The sequence below is a fragment of the Equus caballus genome, chromosome 3 (genome assembly GCF_041296265.1).
Source record: "Equus caballus isolate H_3958 breed thoroughbred chromosome 3, TB-T2T, whole genome shotgun sequence".
Lineage (NCBI taxonomy): Eukaryota > Metazoa > Chordata > Mammalia > Perissodactyla > Equidae > Equus > Equus caballus.
Genome location: NC_091686.1, coordinates 36,367,730 through 36,379,033, shown reverse-complemented (window position 1 = coordinate 36,379,033; position 11,304 = coordinate 36,367,730). Strand labels below are relative to the sequence as shown.

Below are 11,304 nucleotides of genomic sequence, written 5' to 3'. Positions count from 1 at the left end.
ATTGAGGGGAGCACCCAGACAGGACCCTGGCAGGACCCCCAAACCACTCAGCTAACGGAGGCTGAATCTGGTGGAAGCTGCATTACACAGTGAGCCCTAAATTTGTTTGTTTGTTTTGGTGAGGAAGATTAGCCCTGAGCTAACATCTGCTGCCAATCCTCCTCTTTTTGCTGAGGAAGACTGGCCCTGAGCTAACATCCGTGCCCATCTTCCCCTACTTTATACGTGGGATGCCTCCCACAGCATGGCTTTGCCAAGTGGTGCATAGGTCCGCACCCGGAATCTGAACCCACGAACCCCAGGCTGCCAAAGCAGAATGTGGGAACTTTGCTGCTGCCCCACCGGGCTGGCCCCCTGGAGATTTAAAAAAATTCAATAATGCACATTTTACAAACAAGAGAAGTTGAAAGTGCTTGTTCCAAGTTGGAAATTATATTTTTGAGGCAAACATAACAAACGATTTGGAAAATTTAAGACCAAGTCCCAGTGTCTGGTCTTAGATGGGCCAAGAGCAGTGGGCAGGTGCGTCATGGAAAGAGGCCACTCCCTGCCCCCCACAGCCAGTCACCCCAGGATGTCTTGAGCAGCAGTCAGGCGAGCAGAGGGTTACCAGGTGACCCAGACATTGCCCACCCACACGAAGGCAGCAGCTGATGCCCCGTGAGTGTCACGATTCTGACAACTCCAGGGGGCAGGCGTGCGCTGGGACCCCTCCACTAACCAGGTTCCCCGTCCTGACTCTGCCTCCCAGGGCACTGGGCGCGAGCATCAGACCTAGGGCTCTCCACCTACGACTGGCTCTCCCCTCGTCTGGCAGCTGCCTGACACCAGAAAGAGGGTTAACAGGTAGTGACAGCAGCACCCCCACATAAGGCCCAGAGCCTCTCTCGTGATCCTAAAAGGGTAACAGGCCCACCGGTTACCGAAGGGGGTGAATCCAGACACATTCTGTTGCTCAGGCCCCCGCCAAAGATGGATGCTGGTTTTTCCTTTTAAAGACTGGCACCTGAGCTAACATCTGTTGCTAATCTTTTTTGTCTTCTTCTCCCCAAAGCCTGCCAGTACAGAGTTGTATGTTCTACTGTGAGTGCCTCTGCTTGTGGCATGTGGGACGCCGCCTCAGCATGGCCTAATGAGCAGTGCTATGTCCATGCCCAGGATCCGAACCAGGGGAACCCTGGGCCACTGAAGCAGAGCGCGCGAACTTAACCCCTCGGCCACAGGGCCAGCCCCTGGGTGCTGGGTTCTGAGAAACTGCCTCCCTCACACTCAGCCCAGGTGCTGGGGGACTCGGGCCCCCAAGGCCTCACCATCCTCCCGTAACCACACCCCTCTGGGAAGTGCTGAGTTTCCTCCATAAAGACTGACAGGCCTTCCACCCAAATGGCTATTTTAAAAACTAAACTTTTCCTTGATAATTGGCTCATAATTTCCTTTTCTTAATTCTGCCGCCTCACCAAACCCTGAGCAATTCTGGCCTGAGCCAGAAGCCTCCTCTCCTTGAGGCAATTACAGTGACCAGCACTTAACACTTCTCCACGAGGCACTGTCCCCACCACATGCGACCACCACCCATCCTGTCAGAGGCCCACAGGGGTCCAACACTCGCGGTCTCCAGGAAGACACAACGCCCTCTGCTCCTGGGGTGGCAGGTGAGTTACGGCTCGCTGCCCTCCCCTGACTTGGGCCCCTGTCCTCTAGGAACAGGGTTCCAGCTCCTGTCACAGGGGAAGGCCATATTCTGGGAGCGGGATCACTGCGAGGTCAGAGTGCCCTCATCTAAAACGCCCATCTGCAGTTATCACGTGTTTTAATGTGTTTTCTGGTAATTCCCGCCACTGCTCCCAGAGGTAGAGTGGCTAAGTTGGGCTCTCCTGCATTCAATGCTCCGTGCTCCCCTCCTCCTGTCCCCAGTTCCAGCCCTTCAGCCCCTCGGGAAGGGACGTGTCCTCCTCTAGGCTGCCGGTGCCTTCCACAAACTCTTCATAGGTGGACTTCTCCGCGAAGGGCCGGGGGCCCAGCAGCTCCAACATGTCCGGCTTCTCCAGCACCTCCTTCTCCAGCAGCCGCTTGCCCACCTGGAAATCACAGCTGCCCATCAGGCTATCCTGAACAAGTCCACTCAGCCACTCCAGGACAGTGGGCACCGCCAAAGGCAGGCCCCAAACCTGAGCATCCCACGGGGACGGGGCCCGGCCCTATACCCGGCCTGACTCGCCTTGTCCACCCGGTCCCGGCACCGCATCAGCAGGTCCAGGGTCCGCTCGTAGGCAGAGCTGATGAGGCACCGGACCTCCTCGTCAATGAGCTGGGCAGTGGCCTCACTGTACGGTCTCTCCACCAGCGTCTCACCTTGCCGGGGAAGGTCCAAGGACACCTGGCCTAGCTTTTCGCTCATCCCAAACTGCACAACCTGGAAGTGAGCGAGGAGCCGAGGGTGAGCCTGGCTGGGCGAGGCTCCGAAGAGCCCCTCCGGGGTCGCTGCCCTTTACCTGGGCGTAGGCACTATGGGTGACCTTCCTCAAGTCGTCCTGGGCCCCCGTGGTGATCTGCCCAAAGAAGACCTGCTCGGCCACCCTGCCCCCCAGCATCACACACACGCGGTCCAGGAGCTGTTCCCGCGTGTACAGGTGCTGCTCCCTGGGCAAGCACTGGACATAGCCCAGCCCCTCACCCCGGGGGATGATGGACACCTTCAAGGCATGGCAGGCGGGCCCTCGTCACTCCCTGAGCAGAGCCTGCCCCTTCAGGGGCCACCCTGGAGCACCCCAGGCCAACGTTGCCCAGCTCTGACCGTCAGTCTCTCCACAATACTGTGGGAAGAGAGAAAACCCCTGGGCCCACCACCACCAGGGGCCACCCCCAGGGTTAACGTGGAAACCACCTCTGTCCTGCCCCTCAAGGAAGTTCCAGAGGAGCCGCAACTTCAGGGCCAAAGCTTAGGAGCGAGGCGAGTTTAGCAGCAAACCTCTAGGGTGTCAAGTGCCTGCATTCAGACATCCTCTCTGCCTACCCACCCCCTAAAGAATCTTTTTTCCCCCCTTTGGTAAGGAAGATTGGCCCTGAGCTAACACCCCACTGCGCCACCAGGCCAGCCCCCCAAAGAATCTTTCGACAAATTCCAGACCATTACATTCCTTGAAAACTAAAACGGCCACCACCTTGAATGTATGGTGCCCACATGACCACAGACCCCACACACAGCCAGCCACCCAGGTCGGGTGAACACCCAGGCCCACAGAACGAAGGACGAGCTGGGAAGGGAGGAGGCCCCAAGCCCCAGCACAGACACACTGGGTGACGAGAGACTAACCTTCAGCAGGGGGTCCGCATGCTCCAGGATCCAGCCCACCACCGCGTGTCCAGCCTCATGGTAGGCCACAGTCGCCTTCTCGCTGGGCTGCAGGACCTGCGTCTTCTTCTCAAGGCCTACAAATCCCATTCCCAGGACAGCTGGGGAGAGGGCGCCAAGTCCCCGCTCTCCACTCAGGGGGGGCCGGGGACTGGTCAGAGCCTCTGCTCAGCCAGGACAGACCCACCGCCTATCTGCCCCCACACATGCCCCCAGGCCCTTCCACGCCGGACACTGCTGCCTTCTGTACCGCAGAAACCCCGCCGCCCCAGCTCTGAAGAAGGCCTCCCCCATGCAGCCTGCATGCAGCGGACCACTTTAGAAGGCCCGTTTTTAGCCAAAAGGACTGGCTACTTTCTACAGCTTGACTAGAAGTGACGCCAGAAGCATGGAGAGAGAGGAGTGATTCTCAATGCCCTCCCACAACCCAGCTCACAGGCAGGGAGGACACAGAAGAGCCACAGACAACTGGTGATGAGCCCAGCTCCAACTGATCAACCCTCCAGAGGCCGTGGGGACTGCCCTGGGCTAGGTAACACTCGGGGCACTTTCCTGTGCTTGTCGCACTTCAATAAAAAAACAGATGCGCTGCAACCTGCTGCTGGGCTAACATCAGTTCTCACAGCTGTGGGGCTGGACCATGAAGGACAGCTGCTGGTCACATGGACGTCTCCCTGGCCTCTGTCCCAGCAAGGCACTGGGAGACCCTTACCCATCGCTGACTAGTTTCCCGAGCTGCTGGCTGAAGACAGGAGACCTGACAGGCGGCCCCCACACTGAGGCACAGGCACTGCCCCAGCAGGACGACGCTCCCGGGAAACCCTCCTCTTGTCCAGTCAGCATTCAAACCAGGGACAATCCCGTGCCCTGGAGGTCCCCTCTCTTTGGGATTCTAAACCTAACTCCAGAAGGGGTATGAAAGCTGCTGTCAGATCCTAAGCCCAACTTTGATTTGGAAAACTGTCCACGGCTCCTGTGCACTTAAGTGAGGCTGGGCCCCAGGGTGTGCCTGCCACATGCAGGCCAGAGCGGGACACACCCCCCAGGGCTGCCCGGCTCACCTCCAATGACCCTCTCGATGGCCTGCTCGAAGTGCTTCTCCTGAACAGAGAGACTCAGGTGGCAGGCGGCGATCAGGGCTGCTTCATTGCAAACGTTAGAAATGTCAGCACCTGACCCCGGAAAGGAGAAACCAGCTGACGTCGGTGCTCCAGGGCCGTCACCACAGGAAAGTCTCCTGCAGAGCACCCAGAGCTGAGCCGGGGCCAGGGCTTAAGGGAGACGCAAGGGCCGTGTCAGTCACCAGGGTTCCAGCCAGTTTTTCTTCAACAACTTATTGAGGTATAATTCATCTAACATAAAATCCACCCATTTTAAGTGTATACTTCAAAGACTTTCAGTAAATTTATCACGTTGACTGACTATCGCCCTAATCTCATCTCAGACATTTCCATTATCCACATAAGATACCCGGTGCTCCTTCCAGTCATTCCCATGCCCGCCCCCAGCCCACCACTGATCTCTTTCTGGCTCCGTGGATTCGCCTGTCCTGGACACTCCGTGTGAACGGGTCACACAGTATGTGGCCTTTTGTGACTTCTTTCTTCACTTGGCATGATATTGCGAGATGCATCCATACTGTAGAATGCACCAGTACTTCATGTCTTTTCACGACTGAATGATATTCTATTACACATAACACACCTTTCATTTATCCATCATGGACGTGTGGGTTGTTTCCACCTTTTGGCTATTATAAATGCTGCTGCTATGGACATTCACATACAAGTCTCTGTATGGACTCGTTTTCAATTCTTTTGGGTAGCTACCAAGGAGTGGAACTGCTGGGTCATATGGTAACTCTGGATTTTACTTTTTGAAAAACCACCAAACTGATTTCCACAACTGCACTATTTTATATTCCCGCCAGCGATCTATGAAGGTTCCTATTTCTCTACATCCTGTACCTACTCCTCGTGTTGTCTTTTATTGCCATCCTGGTGGGTGTGACATGGTATTTCACTGTGGTTTTGATTGCATTTTCCTAATGGCTAATAATACTCAGCATCTTTTCATGTGCTTTTTGGCCATTTGTGTATCTTCTTCGGAAAAATGTCTATTCAAATCCTTTGCCCATTTATAAATTGGGTTCTTTTTGTTGTTGAGTTGTAAAAGTTCTTTATATATTCTGGATGCTAAACCCTTACAAGATGCATGATTTCCAAACATTTTCTTCCATTCTATAAGTCGTCTTTTCACTCTCTTGATAATGTCCTTTGATACACAAAAGATTTTAATTTTGAAGGAGCGCAATTTAGTTTTTCATTTGTTGCTTGTGCTTCTGGCATCATATTTAAGAAATCACTGCCAAAACCAAGGTAATGAAGATTTCCTCCCATGTTTTTTCCTAAGAGCTTTATAGTTACAGCTCTTAAATTTAGGTCTTTCATCCACTTTACCTTTTGTATATGGTGTAAGGGTCCAGTCTTCCGCATGTGGAGGTCCAGTTGTTGCAACACCATTTGTTGAGACGTTCTTTCCTCATTAAATGGTCTGCACATCCTTGACAAAAAACAAGTGACCAAAGATGGACAGGCTTCCAACCAGATACTCCACTCCATCCCACTGGTCTGTCTGTCCTTGTGCCCGTGTGCCTGTTTTGTTTACTGGAGCTTTGCAGTAAGCTTCGAAATGGGGAAGTGCGAGTCCTCCGCCTCTGCTGTTCCTTTACAAGATTGTTTTGGTTATTGAAGCCCCTTGCCATTCTCATGAATTTTAAGATCAGCTTTTCCATTTCCGGCTTTAATAATTACACAAACTCTCTGTTGCTGTGCACCTCCCTCCCTCCATCTTCATGTTGTTAATGTCACAGGTTACATCTTTTTGCATCGCATATTGTTTTACGCACTTTTCTTTTAAATCATATAGGGGAAAAAAAGGAGTTACAAACCAAAAATACAGTAATACTGGCCTTTATATTTACCTGTGTAGGCATCGCCACAATGTTCTTTGGTTCCTCATGTGACTTCAAGTTACTGGCTAGTGTCCTTTCATTTCACGCTTGAAGGACTCCCTTTAACATTTCTCGCAGGACAGGTCTTAATGTAATAAACCCCCCCTCAACGTTTTCTTTTGGGTTTTTTTTTTGGTGAGGAAGATTCACCCTGAGCTAACATCTGATGCCATTCCTCGCAGTTTGTATGTGGGACGCCGTCACAGCGTGGCTGATGAGTGGACTAGGTCTGCGCCCAGGATCCGATCCTGTGAACCCAGGCCCCTGAAGCAGAGCATGAGGAACTTTAACCACTTGGCCACAGGGCCAGCCCCTCAACTTTAAATGTGAGAATGTCTTAATTTTTCCTTTATTCCTACAGGATGGTTTTTGCCAGATACAGAACTGCCGGTTGCGTTTTTCTTTTAGCACCTTGACTTTGTCATCCCACTGCCTTTTGGCCTCCATGGTTTTTTTTTTTCCTTTCTGCTTTTTCTCCCCAAATCCCCCCAGTACATAGTTGTGTATTTTTAGTTGTGAGTCCTTCTAATTGTGGCATGTGGGACGCTGCCTCAGCATGGCCTGATGAGTGGTGCCATGTCTGTGCCCAGGATCTGAACCAGTGAAACCCTGGGCTGCCGAAGCGGAGCGCGTGAACTTACCCACTTGGCCCCAGGCCGGCCCCTCCACGGCTTCTAATGAGGAAGCAGCTGCTGAGCTAATTGAAGCTCCCTCAGACATGAAGTGTCCCTTTCTGTCTTTGCTTCTGGTTCTGACAGTGGGACTGTAACGTGTCTCAGGGTGGATCTCTCTGAGTTTACCCCTCCTTGGAGTCCACAGACTTCCTGGATGTGTAGATTCATGTCTTTTATGCAATTGGGGCAGTTCTGAACTACTCTTTCTTCGTCTATTCTCTGTTCCACCCTCTTTTTGCTCTGGGACACCCACAACATGTATGTTGGTCCAGGTGGTGGTGTCCTGTGTGTCCCTAGGCTCTGTTCACTTTCCTTCATTGTTTTCTCTTCCTGCTACTCCGACTGCATCACTTCATGCACTTCAAGCTGATTCTTTCTTCTGTCTGCTCAAAGCTGCTGTTGAACCCCTCTAGTGAATGTTTCATTTCAATGACAGTACTTTTCTGCTCCACAATTCCTATTTGTTTACTTCTTATAATTTCTATTTCTTTACTAATATTCTCTATTTGTCGAGACAGTAGTTCTCTGGTTTCCTTCAGCTCTTGGGGCATGCATATTTAAGACAGTTCACTTAAATCTCTGTCTAGTGAACCCAAAGTCTCTGCTACCTCAGGGACCGTTTCTGTCCATTTTTTTTCCTGTGAATGACTTATATTTGTTTTTTGCATGCATTGTAATTTTTTGTTGAGCCATTAGCCAACTTCTAAAATGCCCTTTTTCTTTAATTTTTATTAATACATTGTAGTGCAAAGAACGAGCACAGATGAAAAAAGAGAATTTTAAGTGTCAGGTTTCCAAAAAACACCCGGTTTAAAAGGGCTGCATCCCCCTCAGGGTCCTGCAGCAATGTGGAGAGAGGAGGGCTCAAGAGTCAAAGAGCCATCACAGCTCCACAGTCAGCGGTTATTTCTGTGGCTTTTGAAAATGTGTCAACAGTTCTTTTACTCCAAGAATTCCACATCCCCTTCTCTGTGTGAGGGCAGATGCCCCACTCTCCATCGTTGCCGTCTCGACACTCGCAGAGACTGTGTCTGTCTCCCCTCGGAGACAGCAGGACCCACAGGACTAGCCTGAGGGAGGAGGGCGACTCCATGAGGCAGCCTCCCAGGACCCACGGGCTGAGGCTGCTGAGTTCTGGGTCATCCTGCTGAGTCACCACTGTTGAGGGGCAAGCTCTAATTTTGCTGGTCAAGAAAAAACAAAGTCCGGTGGTCTATTCCAGTTTCTGAACTTCGCTGTGTAAGTGAACGTGTGAAGCCATGAGGGGAGAGAACCAAGGCAGAAAGCACGTTCTGGCAAGGAGACAGATCAAGTCCTTCACATATCAGCCTGCTCAGGCGAGAACTCGTCACTCATCCCCCGACAGATGACAAATGCACACTCCTTTGTCTGTGTGTGATCTGACCCCAGTCCTTGCCCAGCACTGGGCAGGACACTGAGGAGATCGTGGCCTCAGTGGCTGGAGGAGATGAGACTAAACAGTGGAATGCTTCAGGGTGGCAGGAGCAGTGGCCAAGAGCTCATCATACTAACCACAAAGCTTACAAAAGGGCTGCTGAGCAGAGGGAGCCCTGGAAAAGCCCTAAAGTCCTGGTATACAAACTACCCTGGTAGGGAAACAAGCTTCCTAGTACAGGAGCTTGGGTTTTACTTCCAAAGAAGAGAGAGATGGAAAGGAAGCTGCCAGGTTGGGACCCTAAGCCCAAGACTGTAAAACCCAGCTCCCTCTTCCCTGCAGTAGGTCTGTCCTCAGACAGTAGTTTGGTCTCTGCAATAACAATTATCAAGACTAAACAGAACAAAACACAGAAGTTCAAATAGGTATAAATTAGCTTTGGGCCTAATCTTCCCTGAGGCCTCAGTATGTCTCAACAGATTCCAGATTCTAAAGACAAACGCGGGCACTTGCCAGCACCAATGGGCATGACCAGAAACCACCCATGGATTACACATGGCCCCTCAGACAGCAGCATGGCCCAGCCCACACTCACCTGTGAAGCCTGGAGTCAGTGCCGCCAGCTTCCTCACCAAGGTGTCCTTGCTGAGGGTCTTGTCCAACTTCAGTGGACGCAGGTGGACCTTGAAGATGGAGGACCTGCCTTTGATGTCAGGGGGGCCTAACGGAGAAAGCAACACACAGACGGCCAGAGCAAGGTCACCCACAGACACTTCACAAAAGCATACAGACGGCCTGGGGTTCCAGGCGCCTTCCCCACCGTGTCGGTACCTCACACGCGGTTATCTGACGGGAGCCAGGGAGCAATGGTGGAAATAACCCAAAGCTCAGGTACACTCAGCCCGCAAACCCATTAAAACACTTTCCTAACTGTGCTGCATCTAGCCAACGTTAACTCCACCCCAGGGCCAGGCCCCGACAGTGAGCAAGACGAGGACTGCCCCAGCAGCAGGGGACGTCCAGCAGGATCAACGTCTTCTCACAAAGAAAAGGGCCGGGAAGAGAAAGACGGCTGACCATCAGAGTGCAGGGAAGAGTGAACTCTTCTCTTCTAAACTATCCTTCAAGCTTTTATAACAGCATACAAAAAAATAACCGCTGAAGAAGAGAAATGCGCCACGTCACTTCTACCTATGTGGACTGCGGTGACATTCCCCCAGGCCCAACCACGTCTCTTATCCCAAAAAGTTGATGGCTGGGAGACACGAACCAGCAGCAACCAAGAGCACTCACTCGTCTCCACTGTTTCAAAATATTATGTTAACTGCTTCAGGACCTCAAGCAAAATTTCCTCCAAATACAGAGCTAATGATCTACCAAACTTCTAACCCAAGGGCTTGAAGATGCAAACCCAGTGCCCAAGCAACTGATATACTCACTGATATAAATCTGGCGGTCAAACCGGCCGCGCCGCATCAGGGCCGGGTCGAGGATGTCGGGGCGGTTGGTGCCAGCCAGCACCACGACATTCGTGCTAGAGTTGAACCCTGGACATGAGAGAAGCAGGTGAGCTTGAGAGGGCCTGGGGTCTGTGACTGCACAGGACCCAGCAGGCTGGCGTCTGTCAGGGCAACACTGGGTTCCTCGGTGTCTTTCCTCCTTCTCCTGGTCCTGAGAGCATATCCCACTGCCCTTCCCCTGCACACCTGTCCCCATCTTTCCAGGGCCACTGCCCACCCCAAACAGCCCCACACAGGCTCTGCTTTTCCTTCTGCTCGCTCCACACCTCAGTGCAAAAGCCACTCTCTGGTGGGGCAGACGCTCACACCCAGGGCTGGCTCTGACAGCCCCTCCCTGACCCTTCACAGGCCACACCAATGGCTCTGGGTCCACTGCTGCAGCTGAGATGCATCTCCAGTGGTGGGAAGCCAGACATTCCTCAGCTAACTGGGATCCCATGGCCCAGTCTCAGGATATGGACCCCCATCCTGATTCATTACTGGTTCTGGCTAGCCTCTGACACCACATAATACGACCCAGGGGATGGGGAGAGCTGCCCTGTGTCAGCGCCTGTGGCCACCTGCTAAGGCCGCCAATCACTCAGGTCCCTGGCAGGGCTCAGGGAGCTGGACTGGATGAGGGCAGGTAGGGACTGCACGGAGGAGGGGATGCCCAACAGAGGGGGAGGGGGAGAGAAGGACAGTGGCAGTGCTCCACCCACTCCTTTCCACTGACTGCTCTCTCCTATCAGCCCTTCCAGACAGCAGAACAGAGATAATCTCATTAGAATTACTGGTGGAAACTAAACACAATAAAAGATTTTGGAAATGTTTTGGTCTGTGCAGAAAAGAACTAACACAACAGGCCTAAAGGCTCACTCTCAGAAAGGCCTGCTTACAAGCAGCCCCTCGGCTGCCTATGGGACCTCGGATTTGGGGACGGTCCCTCCATTCCCTGATAAGAGGGCTCCCTGTGCCTAAACTGTTTGCAAACACGGTGGTTTATGCTGAGCACCTGCCTTCCACCAGGAGGCTGGCCTTTGGGCACATGCTGGGCAGAGGGTGCCACGTGACCAGCCCCCACTGAAGACCTTGGGGGCTGGGTCTCCACAGCCTTCCCAGGTCGACTACACTCCCAGGTGTCGTCAGAACTCGATGCCGGAGAAGCAAGTGTATCCTGCAACTCAGCGCACGGGGAGAGGGTTCTAGAAGCTGCAGCCGGACTCTGCCCACGTGCCTCCTCCCTGTGCTGATTTTGCTGGGGATCCTGTCATTGCAGTCAGTCTCAGTCACGAGTATGACTACACGTGGAGTCCTGAGAGTCCTCCCAGCAAATCCCCGAACTCAGGGTGGTCCTGAAGTCAAAGTGA

The 11,304-nt window shown here is 52.7% G+C and overlaps 1 protein-coding gene across 43 annotated transcripts in view; it reads right to left on the bottom strand.

Annotated features, from left to right (window-relative positions):
• Positions 1-410: 410 nt before the first annotated feature.
• Positions 411-11,304, bottom strand: part of LOC100052875 (mitochondrial inner membrane m-AAA protease component AFG3L1) — a 28,883-nt gene continuing 17,989 nt past the window's right edge. For 29 of the 43 annotated variants that reach the window (XM_070263278.1, XM_070263276.1, XM_070263261.1 and 26 more), the window contains 6 exons: positions 9,875-9,982; positions 9,031-9,156; positions 4,414-4,524; positions 3,314-3,429; positions 2,219-2,413; positions 411-2,078 (listed from right to left, as the gene is read on the bottom strand). In XM_070263278.1, the coding sequence (XP_070119379.1) occupies positions 1,881-2,078; positions 2,219-2,413; positions 3,314-3,429; positions 4,414-4,524; positions 9,031-9,156; positions 9,875-9,982 (854 nt within the window). In that variant the 3' untranslated portion in view covers positions 411-1,880. Of the gene's footprint in view, positions 2,079-2,218; positions 2,414-3,313; positions 3,430-4,413; positions 4,624-9,030; positions 9,157-9,874; positions 9,983-11,304 lie in introns of all 43 variants that reach the window. The other 14 variants (XM_023637580.2, XM_070263248.1, XM_070263287.1 and 11 more) reach the window with 4 other exon arrangements.